Source organism: Hakea prostrata, chromosome 3, assembly GCF_041222555.1.
Source record: "Hakea prostrata isolate BN-2017 chromosome 3, UWA_Hpros_2, whole genome shotgun sequence".
Lineage (NCBI taxonomy): Eukaryota > Viridiplantae > Streptophyta > Magnoliopsida > Proteales > Proteaceae > Hakea > Hakea prostrata.
Window position 1 is genome coordinate 6,159,958 of NC_142602.1, and position 26,761 is coordinate 6,186,718.

Sequence of the window (26,761 nt, forward strand, 5' to 3'; positions counted from 1 at the left end):
TTTCAAATGCCTAGATTACCTACTTTGTTGCCATGAAAGAAACACTTTGTAAGTTCGAATGGTAGTAAGGCTGCTCAACAAAATGCTGGGCAGTAATTTCATCTAGTTACAACTTACAACGTATGAGAGAAATTAGGAAGATTTCAAATTTGGATTTTTAATCTGTAAACTAAATGGATATATAGGTCCATTATTTTGTTGAAGTTATGCTCATTCTATCACTATAGCATACCCATAGATTCTGAAATTGATAAGATCAGTAATTGGTGCAATCCTCGTTGTAATCGTTCCAAAGAAAGTAAATGTCAAAGAGGAAGAACTAAGGGAAAATACCAATTTCACAAGAAGGGTGGAACAGATCAAAGAAGAAAATTTAAAGGTGAAGAGAGATGGAGAAGTCACTAATTATAATTATTAGGGGTGACAAGTGAGACAGTGTGGAAATAATTTTAAATGAAAAGAGGAGATAATATAGAAATAAAAATCATCCATAACAATACTATGTATGCACGCACCACCCTTTATCTCAAAAATGCTTTTACAAATCCAAATCCATTATTTCAATGATCCTTCCCCATATGCAATAAACTCCTATTATCAGTACAAGTCATTCCCAAAAAGGACTGTTTGAAAATATGCCAAACAGTCCTTCCCAAAAAGGACTGAGCCCTCGTTACCAAGGTATATATCTACCAAGATAGTAGCCAACCTTAGAATATAGGGAAGTCTACAAACATCCAAGTTTTAGTATCATATATATACTATCGTACGTCTAATGGACAGAGGCGAAGGCTTTGAGAGGTAGAGCAAATAGCTAATGGCTTCCAAGCAATCACTAGATCTCCACTATGATATGAAAACACCACTCAGATATAGCTTCCAGAAAACCCAGAAAATCTCATAGAATCTGCAAACCTGGTCTGGCCCAACTGGTTTCTGATTAGTTCACCCGATCGAACCACCTCCTCTTGTCTCTGGGTTGAATGAGGCATCACACTTTATTTATAAACCTGAGGGGGGGAGACCGAGGGGTCCATTTGAACAAATTGAGATCGAAAAAATGGAACTTGTGAGGCATTACAGGACTTATAGTAGGTTGAGATGTCAGGTACTCCGCACATGAAATCTAAGCTAGCTACCTTGAACATTTCAGTCAGTGTCCATTTTTGTTTGCCAAAAACCAAGTAATAATAAGCATACAAAAAAAATCACATTGTTAAAATACAAAGAGAAACAGATACCCTTTCCAACTTCCTAGTTCCTACCCAGGTGGGCAAAGCTATATATCCCAGCTTTTGATCCACAAAGCAGTCTTGGCTATATTATCTTGAGGACCGATATGAGAAAGACTACATCCAAACCAATTACCAAACCAGCCTAAGCAAACTCATAGTGGAAGAAAATAGATCACAGCTGGATTCCTTTTCTCTGCAATGCAAACAAGAATCATCCACAGAAACTTGGCGATGCCAAAGTGTTGCTGTGGCCAGACCCGCCTGTACAAAAATTTGCTAGATAAGATTATTTATTGTCAAGAGAGTATCACAACCATTGATCACTAAACGATCAACAAGATGGAAGAAACGATCAATTATGTCATGGCACCAACACCTATTTTGTTGTTCAATAGTCTCCAAAACTAACCGTGGAGGATCATCTTCAAGAGAAGGATGAGAAATCCTAAACCCTGGCAGTCATGGCACTGATCAATTAACAGTTTAAATGCCAATCTTTTCATCACTACCTATTTGCCATATCAAACCTTCTTTCAAACACCTCACGACCCTACAAAATATTCTGCCATTTCCACAATGGACTTGCACAAACAGTAGCTTCAAGGAAATCCTTGTGTGCTAAATAGATTGCCTTACGTTTGTCCGAAACCCGGGAACAAAAAAACACGGAGGGAAAAAACACCAACAACCCAAAAAAAAGGAAAAACCAAAAAAACCACAACCAGCTGTGGTGCCCCAAGCCAAACGGGCCCACTGAGGCCCCCCAAGTTAGGATCACTCGATCCGCAGACACCATGCAACCTTCGCAAGAAGGGCCTTATTATGAATAGCAAGGTCTCTAAAGCCAAGCTCACCATCCTCTTTTGTGACATAAGCAAGACAAAGAGAGTAAGAGACCTATAAATCTTCTTTCTATATATCAACCATCTCCCTAGTAGAAACTTTTTGTCACCTTGCATAGTTGATCGTGTTGAGCTTTAAGGATTTTGATATGAAAGGTGCCATAATTTGACATAGAAAAACCAACTCATGACTTAAGCGTGACTTCTTTTCCATTCCGTAACAACAGTTTAATCTTCCACCATGTAAATCGATAGGAAACATTTGCATTTTAAAGATATATATTGAACTCCATCTTAGACTATACATAGAGATTGGTTTCAAGACACAAATTAAGGACATTTAGAGAAGGCCTTGTGGAGGAGAATAAGCTTAATTTGGTCTTTTAACTCCATCTACCATTCCTCAAGTAACATGTAAAAGAAACAGAAGATGCCCAACAATCAAACAGAGCCAACTCATAGCCTCATAGGGTTCTACTGAAGGTGAAGAATCTCACTATTGAAATTAGCTAGTATTATATGAAGAATTCAACGATGTAGAATACAACATATAAAACCAATTAAGAAATCTTTTTAAGTGCATGTCAAGATGGTTGCGGTAACAAAGTTTTCTTTGGTACCCATTGAGGTCAATGAATTCCACTTTGTACCGTTTTTAATTATTGACTTGCACCGAGGGCTGCTGCATCAATAGAATGCAATTTATGGCATAGTGTGCCTATAAGGAAGTTCTTTCTTTCCGGAGACCATTTCAAGTAAAAGTGTCTTTATAAAGACATGGAAATGCATGCCACCCTGTGGGCTGGATGGTGGAAACATTAGATTATTAATTTGCAATTTGAATTAGATTCGCCCAGGGTGGAAACACAAGATTATTTTGCAGGCATTATTTGCTTGCTGAATTTGAAGTGATGTGAGAAAAAAATGATGAAAAAAATGATGAAAAAAATTAAAATATTTTTTCCATCATTTTTTGGGGGTTTTTTTTCTGAGGTTTATTCGGACCAGCATGCGTGGACCTCTACTACATCCTCAGGGGGAGCAGCAGCTTTATCGTCCGCAAGGATCAAACCCATGACCTCTCTACTGAGGAAAGTATAGATCTTACCACTCTACCAACCCTGCATTGACATGGATACATGGATTGTTCGATTCAATAGAGATAAGAAAATATGCTGATAATTAATTTTTCTTAAATTAAGAAGGCATGTCTACTATTTAACATGTCACCTTTTTCACTTCATCTCTTTCTAAGGATGAAAAATATAGGAAGAGTGAGACCACATTTTTACTTTTATATAAAATTCATTTCTAAGTTATTTTTTTTTCTTTTTCCGACCTTAGGAATGCCTTGAGAATTTTGCAGTTTTTCGATAAAAGGTCATTATTATTAAAGAAAAGAAATATTCAAAATTGTACAACATTTGGAGTCACCATGACAAAAACCCGAGAGATACTACTCAGGCAAAACAAACTCTTTAACTCAGAACAACCTAAATCTGGGGCTCTCCTCTGAATCATTTTTTTAGCTCCATTATTATCGTTGCAAGCAGAACGTCCTCCATGAACTGAAGGAGTTTATGTTATCCCTAACCTATAGGCATTCACGGTTGCTCTTGGTTTGAGCACCGGAGGCTGCTAATATATATATATAGTGGTTGAAGCTGCAGAAGGAGAGGAGAAAAAAGAAGAATGTGAAACAGTTTAGCAAGGGCTTCCGACCTTGCAGTCGAGTACACCAACAAATTGAGTGAGGGTGGCGACAGCGCTGCCACTCTTTGGAGTCATGTCATCGCTGACGAGGGCCTGCTTCTTTTCTGCGGGGCCCGATGGAGTAAAGAAGGCACCATTCTCCATCACATCACCCTCCGATATCCACACCCATTTCTTCCACTCGCTTTCCGGCGCAACATCCCTTTTGGTAACTTCCTTGGTTCTTTGTAAGTCTCCAGCCTTGAAACGGTTGCCCTGGCTGAGGATTGTTGGGTGTGCGCTGCCACCAATGGCGTACATCTCCCAATCCATGTAATCATTGTTCACCACATGAGCAAATCCGAATCGGACTCTGGGCATCCTCTGTATTAATCCTTTCCCAAAGCGGTTAAATGCTACCGTGACCTGCATCTTCTCGTCAGCTGAGTAGGCGTCATTATGTCCAAACAGCATCACCTATTAACACAGTTGTTCACCAGCAAGGAAGCAACAATTAGTAAGTCAACTATGGCTGATCCCTAGTTTTTAAATGGCCCTTTATGATATGTTTCTTATCCATGGAAATCGGTTATAGCTAGCTAGTTAGTTAGTGTGGCCAGTTATACGTACATGGTCGTGGTTGGATAAATCGTTATTTGAGATGGTGATGGCGGTAGAACCCTCGACGACGTCGACGAGGCCATCTTTGCATTTGGACATGGTCAAGTGGTCAACCCAGATTTTGGAGGAGCCGAAGATGTTGATAGCATCACCATCACTGTTAGTGCGTTTTCCATAGTGTTCGACAGAATCGCGAATCATACCACCTGGAGTGGCTACGATGTCGTGCATGTAGAGGTTAGTGATGATGACATTGTGGACGAACTGGAGGGTAAAACCAGCGCCTTTAGTAATGTGGACGTGGGCGCCACGGCCGTCGATAGTTTTGTCAGGGGCAATAATAAGCTCATCCTTGAGTACAATATTCATGTCTTTCTCGAAGGTTATCCATAGTGGTTCCTTCTGAATAACAGCATAGCGGAGGGTGCCATTCTTTGGTTCGACCATGTTCTCATCAGAGGGATCAGTGACTACGTAGATCTCGCCGTCCTTGCCACCGGTAGTACCTTTGCCAAAGCCCAACGCGCATTTGGCATATGCCTTTCGATCATCGGCCCAATTGGCCTTGCACCTCCAGCACGCATCCATTGGGTTAGTCGCCTGGCATGCTCCTCCGCTAGCCTCCCCCAACTTACGCTCTCTTGTCCTGCATCATTCATCCATTCATCCATTTTCCAATATTAATATTTTTAAAAAACTATGTATCCATAAATTGTATTAAATGCAACTAGCGAACAGGGAGAATTTTTCAGAAGATTGAATGCAAAACCCACATATGCACATTTGAGTTGAGTTGAGCGGCGACTTCCGCCGGATTGGGTTCGTAGTTCGCATTCGTGCGCTCCCCAGCCGCCTTGGCTCGTTCTTGCCACACCTTATCGAAATCCGCAATGTGGGCCTTCGCAGCAAAGGAGAACAAAAAGAAGACGACCAAGAAGATGCTGAGCGTAGGTGATTCCATCTTTTTGTATTTCTTAGTTCTTTTTGTAACTATATGTTTATCTTCTAGCTGTGATATTGCTCGAGCGATAGCAATGCTCTTGAGAAGCAGGTTTCTCAGAGTTGGGTTGACGTAAAGAAAAACTCTTTTCGAACACACTCTCCTTAACAAATCATGGTTTTCAAAAAAGAAATACAGATAAAAGACTAAAAGAAGCCACTGAGTTTATTCTGAGCATCATCATCTCCATATATATATACTATATCCCAGTGGAAGCCCAAAACCACACAAGCGTTTACTTGGCTAATAGCAATCTCGTCCCTTAATTTGTGTTGTGTTTACTTTCTTAATTCTCCATTTTGACCGGCTTGAAAGAGTCAATTCTTCACCACCATACGTTTTCACTGCCTTGTTATAGCATTATTTCTCCCCAAAAATGCCTTTACATATAAATTTAGGGAGTGGTTCTTGGGCAAACATAGTATTTTGACTGTCCGTTCTCATATCCCCCATTTCCTGGAGAATAATCCTAGTTTCCTAATTTAGAGCGAATGGCCCTTGAACATAGATGGATGCAAAATGACTCTATCATCCCATTAGAATATAGAATTTCCACGCTACCCTTGGTTCTCTCATCTGCATATGGCCCATGCAAGTACAACTTGTCTACTCTTTGAAACGTGTGTAGTCAAGAAAAATCAAAATTCATCATATATGTCTACAACTGGAAAAACTGCTCAATTGTAATGACCAAGTTCTACCAAATAATGAGAATAGTCTCTCCCCTTAAACTCAAAGTTTTTTCCAATATTTTCTCTTTTCCATAACATCTCTTCAATCTGTGGGTTCATATGAAATGGCGAACCAAGTTACTCCAAAGATGATTTCTCCAGCCACAATTTTACTTCAGATACTTACCAACTAGATATAGTTTATTTCACAACTGGGCTCCTGACGTGGACTGCTCCACCTGGGCTAACAAAAATGTGGTGCCCTTTACAAATCTTCTTGTACCCTAAAAAATAAACGCATTCACTGCAAATTTAAGATGAATGGATTTCAATACACCTACAGGAAGAAATTATCCCTGCCACTTGATGGTAATAGATGAATGCCATCCTTCACTTAAAAAACTGTTACACAGATACAACGTTTTTCACCTACTTCACAATTTACATTTCCAGTAAATGTGTTACAGCCATCATGTTCCTGAGATGCGCTCAAGCCTCCACTTTGTGAAAAGTAGTGAGATGTAGAAGATTACACTTACAAGCATGCACTACCATGAAAAGCCCATTTGTGCTTATTTTTATGAAAGTATTTAAGTGGAACTTGGCGTAAATATATATATTTATAAATATAGCAATTGAAATTTAAGGAACTTGCTGAACATACAGTACCATTTTTTATGTTCATGATGCTTCCCAAACCTTATAATTATTCCCCTGAAGAGCCAAAGCCCATTTCTGCGCACCACTAGATGGCTCATAGTGCCCAGGTCCAATCTTCATTGCTAGTTTATCATCAATGATGGCAGCATATACATCACGATCTGCCTTGGTTATCCGAACCTGGATCACACATCACCACAAAAGAAAGTTGAACAATTTAGGATTAAAAAGTGACGCCATTGCTTTTGTGCGTGGTGTGTTAGATTTGCTGTTTCAAAATGCAAACTCATACGGACAATAAATGAGAGAATGATTTCAAAATATGTTTCAATGCATCCAAAACTGGGAGGCAGACAATGTGATATTTGTTATGAAGTCCCAATAGAATATCCTTGATGGCATAGCCTCCCAATTTTCTTATATAGCTCTGTGGATTAAAGTGCTGTGTCATTTGGTTTCAGCAAATAATAAAATTTTAAACATCTCTGCCATGAGTTCCAGAAAGGAGGAAACAGTTCAATCTGCAGTGTTAATCTACAAACCTTGTGCTAAAGATATATGTGGAATTCAATCCTAAACTAGTCTCACATGCACTAGGACATTCAAGGAAGTTGTCCCCAAACCAAACGCATAAAATAAAACGAGAAGCACAAGAAACTGGGAGGCCTTGCAGACCAAAATCTACCAACTGGATACCTCCAAGACAGTTAACAGTGTACAAAGTGGGATATAAATTCCATGAGGCCAGTTAATTACCCAGACCACTTTATCCCCTGCATGACCAAATTATGGCTATAACATAACCATTATGAGTGGGCTTCAGTACAGTTAACCCCCACCCAAAAAAAAATGCTATCAAACTAGGGACATCCAGTTGAACATAGAGCACACAAATTGAAGGGTATTACACAAGGGGTAATATGTGGGCATGTAATACATGAAGAATGAGTTTCCAAAATCCCATGAAAGAAAAAATTGGCCTGTCAATCTTCTCCAGCTGATGGTTTCAAAATAAGATATTCATTTTACTCACAATAAGCTACGAAATAATTGGAAACTGGAATGAAGTTAAAGAGTACATACTGTGCTGCGACAGTGAATCTTCAATCGGTGTCGAAGAGACATAAGCGCTGAAATTTCAGAGTGGTAGTGCGAGAAAATGTGATCGTAAAAGATAGATGGAGTTCCAGGGTGTGTTAAGATGTATGTATATCCCTGCATTTCCTTCCCACCAGGGAACCTCCAATGACCCTATGCAGAAAATAAAATACCCAATTTAGCATTTCTTTTGCTGCACTAAATTACAAATTAACGGTATTGAAAATCTCAACAGCAATTCTATCAGTATAATTGATGAGCACATTAACATAAAATTTTGTATCAAGAAAACTGACCAGAAACCAATTATACTAGGCCATTGCATCTGTAATAGAATAGTAACATTCAACACTAGCACTAGATTTCTGTACTCCAGAATAACATGCTGTCTTCTTGTCCCTATTGATTTGCATGTGATGCTTAAGGATCAATCTAAACTGTTTCATCAGCTAGCTAACCTTTCATAACTCAACTCAACTAAGCCTTTAACCACTAATCAGAGTTAGTAACCCAGATATGCATAGTACCTACATTAACAAAATTGGCTCGACTGTATGACAGATGTACCAAGTAACAGGTGACCGAGTAAATCCAGGATCAAACCTGTAGACAAGACATTTTCATGGATGTCATGCTGAACCAATTTGTGCCCATTGAAAAAGGAAACAGTAACTCCTTGAGCAACTATAAAATATCAGATGATTTTGGAAACACCATGTATTATCTGGTAACTAGTGACTTTATTCTTGAAATGCCATGTAATCCTGTTAATAGGAAACCAAAAATGAAGCGTCTTGGTCTTACATATTCATCAGCAATGCACCTACCAGCTACCATTTAACACTAAAAATGAAGAGCTCAGAGTATATTCAATTCAAGTACTGTATACAGCAATCTAGAGATAAATTTACTTCCATTTCATGAGGACAAAATTTGTGGTCTGCACAATTCACAAAGGTTGTATGCACCTAATGTAGTAACAACCCAATGGGCCAAGAACACAGCCCCAACCCAAACAGAAAAGACTTAATTGCACTGTCAATGTATACTTGTCATTTTCTCTGGCGTTGGAAAAATGATGCACTAAAGCATCCAATTTTTTATCAAGGTATTAGATTTTTGTTTCTTGTATCTATTTGGATATTGAAAAAGAAAAATGCAGTGTGTGAATTTTGTGACACTCAAAGTGTAAGTCTGTCCAAACCTGGGTTGAACCTGTATCATGATTCTCTATAAAGGTAACAGCACGTGATGGCCACCACCCAACAACACCTGGAGGTTTTCCCTTCTGATCTGATAATCGCCAATATTCACATCTCCCTAGAGCCTATTGGAATAAGAAATTCATTGTGAGTTCACATTTTAACTTGACAGAAAATCTCAAACATCAGAGTGTATTTAAATTGTATAGATCTGCTAAACATATAATGCTCCAATCCAATGCATGCAAATCATAAATTTTGCTTTTATCAATTAAATTGTAACTTCATGCATCATGCACAAAGATACGTAAGCAAGCATTATTCAATTATTTATGATAAATTTCCCCCCAAACTAAAGTGAAAAGAGAAAAGAAAATCAATGCACTATCATCTATGTGACAAACATGGAGAGAAGCCACGTGCATGCACCAAAGTGAGCATTGCTCACTTCTTCTAAGGCTAGTTTTTTGTGTATGAATAAGGAAATCTGTTACAAAGGAACCCCAAAGGGAAGAGAGAATGTACAAGATGTAAAAAGGGTGGGGGCAACAAAAGAGAAAGGCCCCAGGAACCAAATTACCCAGACCAAGGGACAGAAAATAGGGAGAGGGAACTACATCCGACTAACCAACAGGGAGACCCTAGACCCCAGGTAACAACAATCAATCTGTTCGCTGGGGTTTCCGGGACTGGGGGTGGGGGAACATCTGAAGCCTATTAGAAACATCAAAGTAGATTGCTTTCCAAATCAAGTCTAGAGTTCTGGAGTTGGATGTCCATCTCCTAAGATTCCATCCCCACCAAATGTAAGAGATCAAAGCATCAAACACCAACTTACCAGCCAAATCACAAATGGAAGTGCCGATAAAAGGTCTCAAAACCTAGGACCAATCCCTCTAGAACCCAAAGGAGTGCCAAAAGCAGGGCCAAATGGAGGCAGTGGCTTTCTTCCAAATAGAGTGGGAGAAGGGGAAGGAAAAGAAGAAGTGGTTAACATTTCCTGAGGCTTGTTACTTAATATAAAGGAAAAGGGGCCATAAGCCCAACAAAGATTGATATACAAACCAGAAAGGCAGCTAACATATTCAACAACTCTATGGATGTAACAAAAGGCCTAGTAGCCATTATTTAGGGTAGTATGGGTCCAGCGCATTCATGACAAAAACTGTTGTTTTCTCTCTCAAGATCATAGAAGCTTGTGTGTTTGTACATTGAATCATCTTATCAGGTGGCATTTCTTTAGATTAATTATCCAAATTGTCAGACAAGTTTCCTAGCTAATCTTAAACAAGTGCTAAGACAGAGAGAGCCTTTAAAGAATTTATACAAAATAAGTGGATTCCTTCCTATATGTTTTGGCGGTTGGGAGTTGCTTTTTAACTAGTAGTTGCTTACTTGAATCAATTGTCTACTGAGTTTAGATGCCTAATTAAGATTCTAGGTGAAAATGGGACATTGCAGGAATTGATCAACTCATTGGCTTTATAAAGAGTAGCATAAATATTATTTTGGTGGCTTTTGTTGTTGAATTAATTATGATCGCCTGGAAAAGAAGGATTCAAATTAGTCATTGCAAATGTTTGACGTTCAGCCCGTAGCTTGATTCCTTTCTTTTTCCATCAGTAATGCCTTTTCACCCCTGGGAGCTCAATTTGATAAAACACAGGATAGAGATATTTTTGTTTTTTGTTTTTTTTCCCCTCATTTCATGTCCATATTAACTCCTGGAGATGCACAGTTATCTACAAATTCAGGATGATAACTCGAGTGCTTATCAGTTTAAATGTTCCCTTTGCACATTCAATCTATCACCAGCCTGGGTTTGTATTTCAGGACCAGCAGACCTTACTGATAATATTGAACCCATCAGATTGGTTCCAAACAACAGGCTATATCCTGATTCCAGCTTCAATATAAGTCACAGTTAGTTGGGTCAATTTATGTCTTTCTTTTTTTTCCCCTGATGATTCATTTTATGTCTTTTACCACCGTGTAATTCAGGAAATCACACTCCCATGCATGCAACTGGGAGCAGGGTTATGTTTTATTCGCAATTAGTTTTCCTTCTAGAATTAGGACTTTGCAGTTAAGGCTGTTAAGCCCATTTATATACCCCATCATGGATGAATAGAAGTTAGCCTTGAAGAATTGAATTCCGGGCTATTGCCTGCCTCCTCTGCGAGATATAGCTCTATGGTGTTTAAAGGCCAAATAGTTGAGCTGCTAGTGTCTAAAGTTCAGGTAGATGATTGTGCTTAGTGTTTAAAGTCCAAGTGCTGGCTTGTTAAGACTTGAATTGTAAAGAGATTCATCCATCTCCATGCCTCTTCTCTCCCCTTTCCTATTGTCATTTTTGAAAACCCTATTTCAACAAAAGCTACATATAGTCCAAGTCTACCATTAGAGTCCATCCGTCTTCAATCCACTGCCCCCCCCCCCCATACCATTTTACCCAGACACAATTCAAGTTGCAGCCACATTAGAGCATCAAGTCCTAATTACAGCCTCATCTTGAAATTGACTCTCAAGAAACCCAAATTTCGAAGTTAGATCTGCACCAATCTAACCATCGGATCTGTCGAAAACTTAGGGCGTTATCCCAATACATTGTCTCCTAGGTTCAGTCCGAGTTTTGTTAAGCTGGCACTTTCTAAAGCAGTACCATTAAATCTGCCTTGGTAGGTTCCGCCATGCTCTAGATGTAGGCTTAGCTGATTAGACTAATCAGATGTCAAAAAAGGAACCAACAACTAGCATTTCAGTATGCAAAAAAGGGAGGTATAATTTGGGATCTTAGCATTCAGGGATGGGGAACAAACGATTCGAATGGAACTAGGGTAAACCAGCGAATCAAAGAGAAACAGGAAGCCGGTAGAGAGGTGGTGACGGTAAAGTCTGTTTATGTAGTCAAGAAGGGTCTTGGGTATTACTCAGAAAGTTACCAGCTTCAGCAGCTTGGATATTACTCACCATGTGAGCCAGGATATTGCACACTAAACCAGTTCCCAGGATGGAGAAGATAATAGCTCTGCAATCAGCTAAATACTATAATTCAGTCTATTCATTCTTCCCATTGAGTAGGGTATTAATAGGGGCTAATCAGTCTTACAGAATAAAGTCCTACTAAGTCAAGAACAGATAAATCCAACTTAAAATATAAAACTTCTTGATCTAAGAAGACTAAAAACATTAACTTAAATTGACCCGCTCAATTCTAATTTAGTCATGTGACTTTCAGTGATTTCATGAACTCTGAAACAAAATTAAATGATTAATCATTTATTTCGTACTTAACCTAGATACTATATGTTTAAGCAAATTATCAAATAAACCTGGGGAAGAAATGCCCAAAACCTGTATCAATCAACCCTAGTTGATTCTAAGGCAAGATAGCCTAATTAGGTGCCACATCTGCATCACTGTCAGCTCTGTTTCTTTCTCTTTTATTTTCCTTCTTCGAGTATAGATGTCTTCTTATTGCAGATCCAGAAAATGAAAACAAAAAGCACTAATGTACATGCCAATTAACTATTTCTAATTGATTGAGCAGTAACATGAAATTAATCCAACTGAAGTGTAAAGAAAGCTTAGAAATTCATCTAGCTAGACTCTTACATCATGAAGAATGCCTTTTGTAGTAACATCGAATGCCCCAGCTGTCCCATTAGTAGCATTTATCCAGTCAATAATCCTCTGTCGATGTGCATCTTGATTGTGATCCAATTCACCATAAGTGTAACTGAGGGAATCCCAGAATTCACCTACTGCAAAGTAGGGCTCACTTGATTGCATGTAATCCTTTACATAGCCACCCCAGAACCCTCGAACAAAATCAATCCTCCACCCATCATATCCAATTTCTTTCCTGCATTGACACATTAGCGGCGAGCACAGAATGAGAACTTATATGAAGAAACCTATAGAAATACATGGAATGTAAAATAAGAGCAGATTAATAGGATGATGAGTAAAGATTTTTGGGCAGACAGACTGTTGTGTAAAGATTGTAAGGCTATTCCTAGGCAGAGTCTTATCACTCAACAGACTGGTGATCTTGGGTATGGGCCTTATTACGGAGAAATCTACCCTAAGATAAAGTGGTGGAGGCTAAAAGGGAGTCCCCAGGCACAATTACTGAAAATGTGGTCAAACAAGGAAAGTTAGATCTGGAGTGAGATACTAATGTGATGTGGAATGAGATGACAACTTGTATTAAGACAGTTGCCCTAGGAATCCCAGGGATAGGAAAGAGCAGGTATTACGCCCCTAAGGGAACAATGGTGGAATGAGGAGGTTCCAAGCAAAATTATCAAAATAAAAAAAGGGGGGGCTCAAACACATGCCAATGGGCTAAAGATATAGAAGATAAAAAGAGGTATAACAAGGCCAGAAATGACGATAAGAAAATGGTGGGTTGGCTAGGACAAGGAAAGATAAGAAATTTTTTTATTAATCTAGACACAGAGAAGGGGAGGGAAGCAAATTATAAAAAAGCTAAAATTAGAGGAAGAGTAGAGATTTTAATCAAGTGACACAAAGTAGCATAGATTTTCTTGATTTCTTCAGCTATCATTTTCCGTCTCATTCTCACTTCCATCTTTTTATTTCCAAGTTTTTACTTGTCCAATCACATTACTTCATTCTTCTTATTTTCATCTCCCTTCGTGTGGTCTTAGTTTTCCCTATTTTGTTTTGAAAGGATCCATGTTGCTGATCCTATTTAGTTGGGATAAGGCTAGGTGATTGTTGTCATTGTTTTGATATCTAAAAATTTGTTTTCAATCAAAGCAAATTTAATAACGTTCGAGCTCGCCAAACTAAATTTGTTCACAGAATCTCAATTGACCGAAAATTTGAACAATGAAAGTACACAGCTATAATAATTTTACCAGTCAGTGAGGAACCTAACTTTGAGATTCTGATTCTTAGATGGTGAATGAGTTTCCCATTTCTTACTCCTTATAATTAAAGGTTGTACCTAATACACATCTACATGAGGCTCCCTTTATTGATGATGGTGGCCCTACCACACTTTGGTTAAGACAGCTGGCATCCTATAAGTATCCTTCTTCACATTGTGGGTAGCAGAACTATCTACAGTATCAGTTTGCACAGACTGGCTATGGCCTCTCACATCATCAAGACCCTAGTTGGGATTCCTCCCCCCCCCCCCCTTTTTGTCATCCTATGTGGCTACTCTCCCAAGAGTTCACAGATTCCTCCAAAAAGAGGTGATAGAATCTCCTGGATTGTTGATCCTACAAAACCTTGTTTGATCTAAGGTGAACAAATCATTCGGTGCAAGGTGGTTGGTTCCCCAGCTTAATTCCTTGTCACGGTGTCACCATTCAACATGCTGTTGAGAAAGTCGATTGTGGTAGAATGGCTTGGATGGATCAATGTAATCCCAAGCCCTTTATTTGTAATTAAGTGAAAAGAACATTATTACATAAATACCCTTTCCTGGGTAACAAGAAATAGAAAAATCCATGAACTAGAACTCCTAACAAAATTGAACTCCTAATAGGACTCAACCAACACTTCCCCTCAAGTTGAGGCATAGATATTAGTCACGCCCAACTTGCCTACAATAGGAAGGAATCTCCTTCCTTCGAACCCTTAGTGAAAACATCTATCACTGTCTCCAAATCTCACAAAATGCATGCAGATCAACCCTTGTTCCAGCTTTCCTATGACAAAAAATCTGTCAATTTCAATGTGCTTAGTTCGATCATGTTGCACATGGTCACTGGAAATACTAATTGCAACATTGTTATCACAATACAATCATAGGATTTGGAGCTTGGATTCCAATATTTTCTAGCAGACCTTCCAACCATAGTAGCTCACAAACTCCATGAACCATAACTTTGTATTCAGCTTCTATACTGGATAAAACTATCACATTTTGTTTCTAAATCCTCCAAGTAACTAGAGTACCTTCAATAAAAGTACAGTAACCTGAAATTGACTTCTTGCTAAGAGACTCAGCCAAGTCTACATCAATGTAAGCTTTCTACCCTTAGAATATTAGTGGGTGACAAAAGTATTCCTTTTCCAGGAGTTCCTTCAAATACTGTAGTATTTTGGTAACAGCCTTCATATAAGTTGAATATGGATCATGCATGAGCTTGCTCACTATCCCCACGGCATATGCGACGTCTAGCCTGGTGTGGGACAAGTAAATAAGCTTCCCTACCAGCCTTTGTCCACTAGTTATCCCTCGTCTTTAAGTTTAGCTCCAACCTAAATAGGGGTATCAACTGCTTTCAACCCAACATTCCCACTTTTAATAATAAATCTGGAGCATACTTCCTCTATGATAGGTATATAGCCTTTTTTTATGGAGTCACCTCAGTTCCTAGGAAGTACTACAACTTCTCTAGATCTTTAATCTTAATCTCTTTGCCAAAAAAGTCCTTCAATCTTTGTATTTCCTCACAATCATGCTCTATAATGACAATATTGTCCACCAATGAGAAGTGTGATATTGATACCTGACTTCTTGACGAACGGTGTATGATCAACATTGCTTTGCTTGCACCCAATAGAGGTCATTGCCTTCTAGAGGCATCCAAACCAGCATCTACGAGACTGTTTCAATCCATAAATTGACCTCTTCAACCGACAAACTTTCCCTGCAGTATTCTCAGAGAAACCATGGGGATCTCGATATAGCTTCCTCCTCCAATTCCCCACCAAAAAGGCATTCTTTATATTTAGTTGGTGCAAGTTCTAGTCTTTGTTCACAAATACAGACAACAGAACTCTGACAGTGTTCAGTTTTGCAACAAGAGCAAAAGTCTGCCGATAATCAATCCCATAAGTTTGGGTAAACCCCCTTTGCAACTAGTCTAGCCTTCAACCTATTGACCAATCCATCTATATTCTATTTAACCATAGACACCCATTTATAGCCCATTGATTTTTTTTTTTCCTAGAGGAAGTGTAACCAGCTCCCAAGTATCATTTTTCTTCATTGTCTGCATTTACTCTACTATAGTTGCCTTCCATCTCTTATCAACATAGGCTTCCTGCCAACGTTTAGGAACAGAAACAGATGATAGAGAGGATATAAAAGCACGGTAAGAGTCAAACAAAGAGTCACAAGAAACATATTTAGTTATGGGATGTTAAATACAAAAACCGACTCCTAATATAATAGCAATAGGAATATCAAAAGAAGATACCTCAAGTAGAAACACTAAAATCTAATTCTAAAGTAAGGGATTGAAGTGGGAAAATGTCACCTTTCTCCACCTGCTTTGGCCAATTGTGATTGTTCATCTAATAAGTATGCACCTTTTTTTTCTAATCAATCTTATTTTGAAAGACCTCAATAGTGTGCATCACAGGAGTGGTCTCCCACAAACCAGGTTCGTCACATGGTTCAAAATGTAGTGGGGGAGAATTAGAATCTTCAGGTATATTAGCCGAAGTCTCCCCTTGATCAAGAAACTCTTCTTGAACTCCTAAGTGGTGTTGTATGGAAGTTTATATGTGTGGTAAGAAGGTCCAAAGTTGGAAAGAACACCTCTCCTCTAGGACTCTCCCTGATGTAGGAGAAACCCTAGAAACTAGGGGACCTACAAAGTGGGCTACTAGACTCTTAGAATTAAACACTTATTCTTGACAGATAGTAAAGAAACGAATTTGCAGCACTTGAAATTTGATTAATCATGCATATAAGACAGCTAAAGTAGATAAATAAACACAATAAGTCTTACTGATAAACACAACTAAACAAGAATCAATAGGGAAACAAGGGGATGGGGATCTTGGCACCATAACACTAAATTGAATGCAAGGGTATTAAGAAACTTAAAGAAAAATAAAGCTGTCCTAATCAATATCAGATTTCTAACAAGGAATTCAACAATTAACAATGTAAAGGGAGTCTTGGGAAGTTTTTGTTTTAAACAAAACTACTGCCAAAGAATAAATGAGAAATATTTTAGGAGAGATAATGTTATCTGCTGATCCTGGCTGCAAAACAGGGGTTAGAAAGCATCTAGGAAAAGAAATAAGAAAAAGAAAAAATATTTTCAAGTAATGGTGAATCCTAGGAAAGGAGAAAAAAAATATTTTAAAGTAAAGGCGTATCCTAGGAAAGAGAGTTGGTGATAAGAGAGAGGGAGAGAAAGAAAAGAAACAATGAGAAGGGAAGGGAGACTAACAAAAGACAACTAGACTGCGGTATAAGGGAAAGAGGAAAGAAAAAAAAACAAAGATTTTTTTTTTTTTTGCAAGAAAAACAGAACCGTGGGGTTTGGGGAAGAAGAAGATTTCCAGGAAAGAAACTAGGTCTTTTTTGAGAAGAAAAAAAAAAGAGTAGATCTTTGTAGAGGAGAGCAAGGGGAATTTTTCTAGTGGGAAACAAGGGTGAAAGGAGGAGAGAGAGATTACCTAGAGAGAGGGGGAAATGCTGGTTCCGATAGGGAGAGAGAGAGAGAGAGAGAAAGAAAAAAAGCAACGTAAGCTCCTTTTTTTTCAAATTCTTTCATTCATTGCCAAAAACGAATTTCATACAAGGTTTAAATAAAAAAATTGATTCCTCACAACCCTACATATTTAATTCCCAAAATAACCCAACTTAAGTGGTAAATATAACCCAAACTCAAAATAATTCAAAATTGGGCCAAAATAGACTCTAGGCCCAACCCATAAAGACTCAAACATGAAATTAAAATACTTCAATAGTAAACTACTACCCAACCCACTAAGACTAAGGAAAATAACATGACAAACTGCCTATGAGCAGTGTTTCTCATCGAACCATAGGATCCTAGCAATTCGATAACCTCCGAACTCATCATCCATCCACATAGATGTTGTCGTGGGATGATCTCTACGTTGGCGCCGCTGGTAAACTCGGAACTCTCACTAATGGCCTCATCAACTCTCTCCCCAGCTTTGAAGAATTCACCTCCGGTGAATAAAGGCTCTGGTAGTACTCTAGCATATCTGGGTCAAGTTGTTGTAGCTCCACCATCGTGATCCAAGTGCTGTCGATCTCAAGATGTCCCCACCACTTAACTAGGAATTCTCTGTAACCTCCCTCTCTTGTAGTTGTAACTCTCTCATCAAGGATCTCTTCAACTGTCTCAACTCTGCTATGAAATTTAGGCATAGGTGGTACTGAAGTAGTAGGGAGTGAAGGGGTCTTACCAGCAGGGTCATCAAAAACAAAGGGAAGGGTGTCAAGGTCATCTGGATAGAAAGATGCAGTAGTAGGAGTGCCATGGAACGGTACAAGGTCCTCCACATTGAAAATATTGTTGATCCCCATGTTAGTTAGCAGATTAAGAACATAGGCATTAGCTCCTATTTTCTTTAGAAACTTGAATGGTCCTGCACTACGAGCATGTAGCTTGCTCGCTTTCCCTTTAGTGAAACGCTGCGGTCTGATCCTAACCATCACCATATCTCCTTCTTGAAACTCTTACAGTCGTCGATGCATATCAGCTTTGGACTTATATTGATCATTACTCAGTGTTATTCGATGTCTTATACTTGCATGCAAATCAGATATATGCTGCGCAAAAAACTCGGCTGATGGGGAAGTCCTAGAGCTGGACACAGCTGGAATAAAGTCTATAGGAGCCTTGGGCTGGTATCCTAGACAAACCTCAAAAGGTGACAGACCAGTGGTTCGGTTCTTAGAGCTATTATAGGCAAACTCGGCTTGGGTAAGGACCTGGTCCCAACTGGTAAGGTACTCTCCTATAAGACGACGCAACAAGTTCCCTAGACTTCTATTAACAAATTTGCCTGATGTGTGATGTGTAATCTGAATTACTTTGCGAGGCAACTAGAGCATAAACAACTCCTGACTCTTTACACTCAACTTCAAATTCTTGCTTATTTAGTGTGCCAAGTGTTTTAAAGCAAGTTTGTTTGATCCTACTGCCTTTATGCTTTACAACCTTAAGCTCTTTTGGGGCGCTAGGGGTCAATCGGATATTTTTCCCTTTATATTCAAAGATACAAATGTTAGATTCCCCATAGGTAGTGACATCCCTATCATATAACCATGGTCTCCCTAGAATGATGTGAGCAACATCCATCTCTAGGACATAACACCACACTCTGTCCTCATAACCAGCAAAATGTAGGGGAACTAAACACCTAAGGGTTACAAGGATAGTAGACTGATCGACCCAAGCAACCTTGTATGGTTTGGGGTGAGCCTCTGGTTTGAGCCCCATTCTGGATACAGCACTTTGAGCAACTAAATTCATGCAGCTACCACTATCTATGGCGACTCGGCAGTTCTTACCTTGATGGCAAGTGTATGTAATAAAAATATTAGTCCGTCGCCAATCATCAGTATCTTTGGGTTGTGATACCATACAACGCACAACTCCAAGCTTAGACCCATATACCATATCATGATCCTCATCAGATATGTCCTCATTTGGTCTATGGTCTTCATACTCATGCTCCTGATCGTCATCTTGATCTAAATCCACATGGTCTTGCCCTCCAACATAAAGGTTTCTGTTGGGGCATTCCCTAGCAACATGTCCAAATCCTTGGCATTTGAAACACAGGAGCTGGCCAGCTTTCATGGGGGAAATTCCCAAAATGCCTTTACCCTTGTTATCAATTGGGTGTTGTGGATTAACAGGGGGTCTTTGGAAATTGGTAGTGTTAGTGGTAGACCTACAGAAACTAGATTCTCCAGGCTGAAAGCTCTTCTTTTGAGGAAAAGTCTTTATGGACGTCTCAAGTTCTAGAGCAATCCTAAAGGCTTGAGGGACATCTCGCATTAAGTGGGGTGTAAGTCATGACCGGATATCGGAGTTAAGTCCAGTAATAAATCTAGAAAGTGTCTACTCAACATCCTCACGAGTACGGCTTCTAATCTTAAGTTCATTGAATTTGGCCATGTACTCGGTTACAATTAATTTCCCTTGCTTTAGGGTGTTCATTTCATTCAACAAGTTCAGCCTATAGGTGATAGGTAAGAACTCCCTTTTAAGCATTTCTTGCATCTCAACCCAAGTGGTCACTGGCTCAAGTCCTAGATTGTTCTCTTGGTACTCTAATTCTGTCCAAAAATCTTGGGCAACCCCGGTAAGCTTAATCTTAGCGAACCTAAAGCGAACCTCTTCTGAAATATTATAAAAATCAAAGTACATGTCCATTTGTCTAATCCAATCTAGTAAGACTTTTGCATCTATTTGGCCATCATAAGATGGGGCCTCTACCTTGACTATCCTCCTAATATCGAACCCTCTATCATGGGGTCAAGAGCATTGTCATGCTCATAGGTTGCATGATGCATAGGACCAAGATGTCCACGTGCTCCACGACCTCTACCTCTACCTCTACTTCTTCCATTACCTTGGAAATTATCCCTAGTTCTATCAAGATCCTCGAGGCGGTGGTCAAAGTTCTGGAGGTCCACTTGGTAGTTTTCATTCCTAGGTCCATTGGCTTGAGTATTATGTCCATACTGCTTTTGTTGTCCCTCCATGGCTGTAAGTCGTGTTGCAAGGGTCCGAACATTACATTCTATGGCCTGAATGGTGGTGGCTTGGGCTGCCTGTGCTGCCCTTTGGTTATTTAGCTCCTCTTGAGTTGTTTGAATGGCCTTTAAGATCTCTCCATTTTGTTGGAGCAGCTGAGTCAATTGGTCAAGGGTCAATTGGGCACTTGATGAACCAGTCATATTGGAATATTCGTTTCCACTTCGGGTTACTACCATACACAGTCTGACCTAAAGACACCTAAACTAAACACCAGCAATTCTAACAACTCGAGACCTAAAAGTCCAGCAGCACTGACACTCTAATACCAGAATTGATGTAGGAGAAACCCTAGAAACTAGGGGACCTACAAAGTGGGCTACTAAACTCTTAGAATTAAACACTTATTCTTGACAGATAGTAAAGAAACGAATTTGCAACACTTGAAATCTGATTAATCATGCATGTAAGACAGCTAAAGTAGATAAATAAACACAATAAATCTTACTGGTAAGCACAACTAAACAAGAATCAATAGGAAAACAAGGGGATGGGGATCTTGGCACCATAACACTAAATTGAATGCAAGGGTATTAAGAAACTTAAAGAAAAATAAAGCTGTCCTAATCAATATCAGATTTCTAACAAGGAATTCAACAATTAACAATGTAAAGGGAGTCTTGGGAAGTTTTTGTTTTAAACAAAACTACTGCCAAAGAATAAATGAGAAATATTTTGGGAGAGATAATGTTATCTGCTGATCCTGGCTGCAAAACAGGGGTTAGAAAGCATCTAGGAAAAGAAATAAGAAAAAGAAAAAATATTTTCAAGTAATGGTGAATCCTAGGAAAGGAGAAAAAAAATATTTTAAAGTAAAGGCGTATCCTAGGAAAGAGAGTTGGTGATAAGAGAGAGGGAGAGAAAGAAAAGAAACAATGAGAAGGGAAGAGAGACTAACAAAAGACAACTAGACTGCGATATAAGGGAAAGAGGAAAGAAAAAAAAACAAAGATTTTTTTTTTTTCTACAAGAAAAACAGAACCGTGGGGTTTGGGGAAGAAGAAGATTTCCAGGAAAGAAACTAGGTCTTTTTTTAGAAAAAAAAAAAAGAGTAGATCTTTGTAGAGGAGAGCAAGGGAATTTTTCTAGTGGGAAACAAGGGTGAAAGGAGGAGAGAGAGATTACCTTGAGAGAGGGGGAAATGCTGGTTCCGATAGGAGAAAGAGAGAGAGAGAGAGAAAAAAAAGCAACGTAAGCTCCTTTTTTTTCAAATTCTTTCATTCATTGCCAAAAACAAATTTCATACAAGGTTTAAATAAAAAAATTGATTCCTCACAACCCTACATGTTTAATTCCCAAAATAACCCCAACTTAAGTTGTAAATAATAACCCAAACTCAAAATAATTCAAAATTAGGCCAAAATAGACTCTAGACCCAGCCCATAAAGACTCAAACATGAAATTAAAATACTTCAATAGTAAACTACTACCCAACCCACTATGACTTAAGGAAAATAACATGACAAACTGCCTATGAGTAGTGTTTCTCATCGAACCATACGATCCTAGCAATCCGATAACCTCCGAACTCATCATCCATTCACATAGATGCTGTCGTGGGATGATCCCTACATCGGCGCCACTGGTAAACTCGGAACTGCTCACTGATGTCCTCATCACTCCCCCTATGGAGGTATATAGTAAGGGCAAGACTCATAAAAAATTACATCCATGGACATAAGGGTTTTCCTAAAAGGAGGATGATAACATTTGTACCCTTTCTAAGTAGCAAAATACCTCAAGAATATGCAATATAGGTTACAGGGAGCCAGCTTATTTTGGTGGGCAATGATTGTGGCATAACACACAAAGCCAAAAACCTTTATAAGAATAACAAAGGAAGAACCTCCCTAGAGAATCTCATTAGGACATCTAAAATCAAGTATCATGCTCGGCATCCTATTCATAAGGTAAGAGGCATTGAATATAACACCACTCCAGTATTGGTCAGGGATATTCATAACAACAATAATAGAACGGGCAATCTCTAATAGATGTCAGTTCTTCCTTTCGGCAACCCCATTCTAGACAGTCGTATCAACGCAACTGATCTGGTATAATATGCGAGAGTAAGAGAGATATCTCTGAAATTCACCATCAATATACTTTGTGCCATTGTGACTGCGAAAGATTTTTACAATGGCATTGAATTGAGTTTTAATCATAATATGAAAATCATAAAAACATCGAAAAACCTCATTTTAGTTTTAAAATATAAATCCATGTAGAACAAGAGTGACACTCAATAAAAGTAACAACGCATTTATGGCTAGTAATAGACACACATTAGCAGGGGCCCCACACATCAATATGAATTAACACAAAAAGGAAAAAATATGAAGAGAAGGTAAATAAGTAGAACAAGTCCGGCTTTGCAAAAATGTAGGCTTTGCAAAAAAATTGGTCCTTATTACAACAAGAAATTAAATTAGAAAATACTTTCATAAGAGTTCCTAAAAGGGGTTGACTTTAGCCTACAATGTCATTGATGAAGGCCTGACATTACTGAATGGACCCGATGATAAGATGCCACCAAAGCAGAAGTAGATCCTCTAATCGGTTCCAGCAGATAAAGTCCATTGTATAGTTCCTCATTACCAAATCCTAGACAACATAGTAAGCTAGAAAAAATGTCACTTTACAATTCAAGTCATATGTAAGACTATTGATAAAGAGCAAGTTAGTAGAGAAAGAAGGAACATGTAAAACTTTACACAAGAAAGTGATGGAGAGTGTTGAATGGTCCCCTTTCCAGCAATGAAAGAATAAGAACCATCAACAATTCAAAATTTATTTTTCCCAGAGGTTAGAAGACAATGCAAGCAAAAAGATGATAAACCCATCATATGATCTGTGGCTCCTGTATCAATGATCCAGAGAATAGAAACCAAAGAAACATGAAAGCCTGTAAAAGTTTTACCTGAAATAACAAGGTAGGAGTTGGTAATGGGTAGTGGAGGAAGCAATAATAGAGGCTACACTAGTAGTAAAAGATTGCGAAATACGTTGTAGAGTAGTTAATTCCTCTGAAAACCAATTTATGCAGAGGATATTGTGGGAACAGTCTTAAAAAGATTAGTCTTAGGTTGTCCCTTTTTTGTGCCCTTTTCAACACAAAATCAATAGGCTTTCAATGGAAATTCCAATAGTTGGTCTTGGTGTGATATGGTCTGTGATAGTGCTCACACTTGACAATCTCCTTGGTTGAATCAGATTTGTTGCTAACAGACGGTAGGGTTGATTTCTCCACAACAGGAGCATGACGCATGGCTAATCGACAACTTTCCTCCCACTAAACATGGGCATAAGACTACTCTATTGTAGGAAATGGAGAACGACTCAATACTTGTACCATGATCTAATCATATTCCACATTCAAACCAGCCAAGAAGTCATATACTTGAATCTTATCCACATGCTTTCTATAAGTAACCACATCATCCAGATTAGTGGGTTGATAATCCCCATAAATCCAACTCTTGCCAAAGACATCGCAACTCAACATAGCACTGGGCCACAATCAGTTTCTTTTGGGTAGTCTCATGAAACTTCTTTCATAGCTTATAAAACTATGCATCATTCTCCAACTATCCATATGTTTCTGTAGTAACCTTTCAAATCTGGATTGTAGTATCAAGTAATAGGTATCCACGGGAAACATTTGGATTCATGAAATTCAAAAGGAACAACATAATAAGAGAGTCATTCAAGATCCATTTATCCTGAGAAAGACCTGTGATGGTAGGCTTGATAATGGTGTTTGTAATGTGTCTAACAAGTGATCTTCCGACTATAGTCAGGTATAAAAATCGAGAGCATATCAAAAAACTTGTTCCATCAAATATTACTGAACGACAAAGAAGAGTGGCATAATATTTTGAGCCAGTGGGAGCAATAGTACCATCGGTGGTTTCTATGTTTGCAAAAAACTTCTTATTCTTCAGTCTTCACCCTTTTTCAACAACTGAAACGTCGTAGAGTTGAATAGCCTGACCACCAAAATAACTCTAGGGATTCATAGAATAAGGAACAGCATCACTTTTTTCTTGGGTTGGGGGGGGGGTTGGGGGCTAGAAGGCAAAAAACAAAAATTAAAGGACTAATATGTCATTATATGTTAGAAAAAGGGCTTATAAGGTAATAAAACAGAAACTACAATTAATGTAGGTTCAATGGGTCTATTGGGTAGGTTAGATGCTCTTCTGAAGGCAGAATATAAGGTGAAAGGAATAAGAGATCACAGGGTTTGATGGGTTTGGAGCAAGGTGCAAGTTCCTTTCGATGAAGACAGATCTCAATGGTGGATGAATCACAAGTGGAGAGGCAATGAGTTTCAAGGTGTAAGGTGAGTCGCAAGTGGAGGCAAAGATAGTTGTAGGTGGTGGCGACGGTATTAGCAAAAGAGGAGCGATGGGTTTTCAGGGTGAAGGTGAGCCACACGTGGAGGCAGAGGTAGTTACAAGTGGTGGCGATGGTTTTTTTGGTAATACCGGAGTTTTTAGTGGTGGCGGAGTATCTAGTGGTGGCAGAGCTTCCAGTGGTTGCAGCATCAGCGAGAGGTGAGTATCGATCTTCTTTTTCCTTTCCTCTCCCACCTCCTTTTATTCTTGTTCTTCCATAATCGACTTTTGACTCTGATACCATGCTAAGAAAGTCGATTGTGGTAGACTGGCTTGGATGGATCAGTGTGATATCAAGCCCTTTATTTATAATTAAGTAGAAAGAACATTATTACATACCCTTACCTGGGTAACAACAAATAAAAAATTACATGAACTAAAACTCCTAATAGAATTGAACTCTTAATAGGACTCAACCAACACATGCTCTTTGCCATCCCTTCCCACGCAAAGTTTCCTTATTAATAAACACATTCCTGTGTCCCCCATCGCAACCTTTGTTGAAATGGATTGGAAGATGTTGAGCATCTGTCCTTCAGCTTCCCTTTCTCTTGGAAAATCTGTTCAGGTGTTCTCGTTTGGGCAAGTACGAAGTAGAATTCTTCTTTTCAACCATATGGATCTGAAATGATGATATTAGAAGGGCCCAATTTCTATGGCTATGTGAGTAAACTTGTTTCCAATGTTGCTATCCACTACATTTTTTTTTTGGATGAGTTAATAATTTCATTATGAAAATCCCAAAGGGGAGAGAGAGAATGCACAAAGGGAGAAAAGGAGGGGGGGCCTAGTCTTCAAGGGGAACACACCAAAGTTAAAACCTAAACACCAGGTAACAATAATAAGTTTGTTCCTTGTGTCTACAATAGGGGATGGGGAAGTAACTATAATTTAGAGGAAACATCAAAACAAATGGCTTCCTAAATCATGTCCAACCATCTAAGAGTTGGAGGTGCATCTTCTAAGATTCCTTCCCACCAAAGAGGATGAATGGTTGCTCCAAAGACCAATTTACTAACCATGACACAAATAAAGGTGCTTGAGAAGGATCTCAGAGTTTAAGACCAATCCCGCACAAAACCAAGGGATTGACGAGAGTGGGCCAAATTGAGGCAAGGGCTTTCCCTAGAGGGAGCAAGAAAAAGGACAAGTGAAGAGGAGGTGGTTAATGATCTTACGTATCATGCCAACAACGGGTGCAAAAGGCGTTGGTGGGGATATGGCAACGAATGAGGAAGGACTAGGTGAGAAGGCAAAGGTTGAGGGATCTCCAAACAGTCATGAAGTGGTAGGGGATATCACCCTTGAACCAAGCTAGTGGGGACTAGGGGACAAACTGGCTACGGGTGCGGGCTAGGTTCCAAGCAAACCAGGTGGTGAAGGTTCTAAAAGAGGAAGGGATCCAAATGGTGCGGTCACAAGGGAGGATGGAGGACTAGACGTGTAAGACTCTCATGTGAAAGGGTAGGGAGAGACCAAGAGATATTGCAAATGAAAGCCAAAAGGGTAGCAAGTTTGGGAATATGGGACTCATAGACCTAAAAGCTTCGAAGCTGGGCTTCTACTCCAAATCTTTCCATCAGACTCGGGACTCCCATCTCCTTTAAAATTAAATGCAAACTTTAGGAGCCCCCACCATCCACCCCCATTTATATCAACTCTCTTAGAATTAGACACATTATCACTTCTTGGAATTTTACCCTTTTAGGATTCAGCTGTTTTTCAGTTTCTTTTCACTCTTCAAGGCCCTTCCACACCCCCTTTTGGGGCTTCTTCTTTTTGCGTTATATATTTTCATTCACCCAA

The 26,761-nt window shown here is 39.0% G+C and overlaps 2 protein-coding genes across 2 annotated transcripts in view; both read right to left on the reverse strand.

The window, feature by feature from the left end:
• Positions 1-3,781: 3,781 nt before the first annotated feature.
• LOC149020373 (pectate lyase-like) lies at positions 3,782-5,351 on the reverse strand. The gene is made up of 3 exons (XM_089146923.1): positions 5,170-5,351; positions 4,400-5,030; positions 3,782-4,246 (listed from the first exon to the last, which is right to left on the reverse strand). The coding sequence occupies exons 1-3, from the start codon at positions 5,349-5,351 to the stop codon at positions 3,782-3,784; spliced, it is 1,278 nt and encodes a 425-aa protein (XP_089003049.1).
• A 624-nt stretch (positions 5,352-5,975) lies between these two features.
• The window catches only part of LOC149020374 (alpha-amylase 3, chloroplastic-like), a 30,042-nt gene continuing 9,256 nt past the window's right edge, over positions 5,976-26,761 (reverse strand). The window contains exons 10-13 of the mRNA XM_089148484.1: positions 12,637-12,886; positions 9,024-9,146; positions 7,805-7,972; positions 5,976-6,901 (exon numbers count right to left, since the gene is read on the reverse strand). Of these exons, the coding sequence (XP_089004610.1) occupies positions 6,743-6,901; positions 7,805-7,972; positions 9,024-9,146; positions 12,637-12,886 (700 nt within the window). The 3' untranslated portion in view covers positions 5,976-6,742. The remainder of the gene's footprint in view (positions 6,902-7,804; positions 7,973-9,023; positions 9,147-12,636; positions 12,887-26,761) is intronic.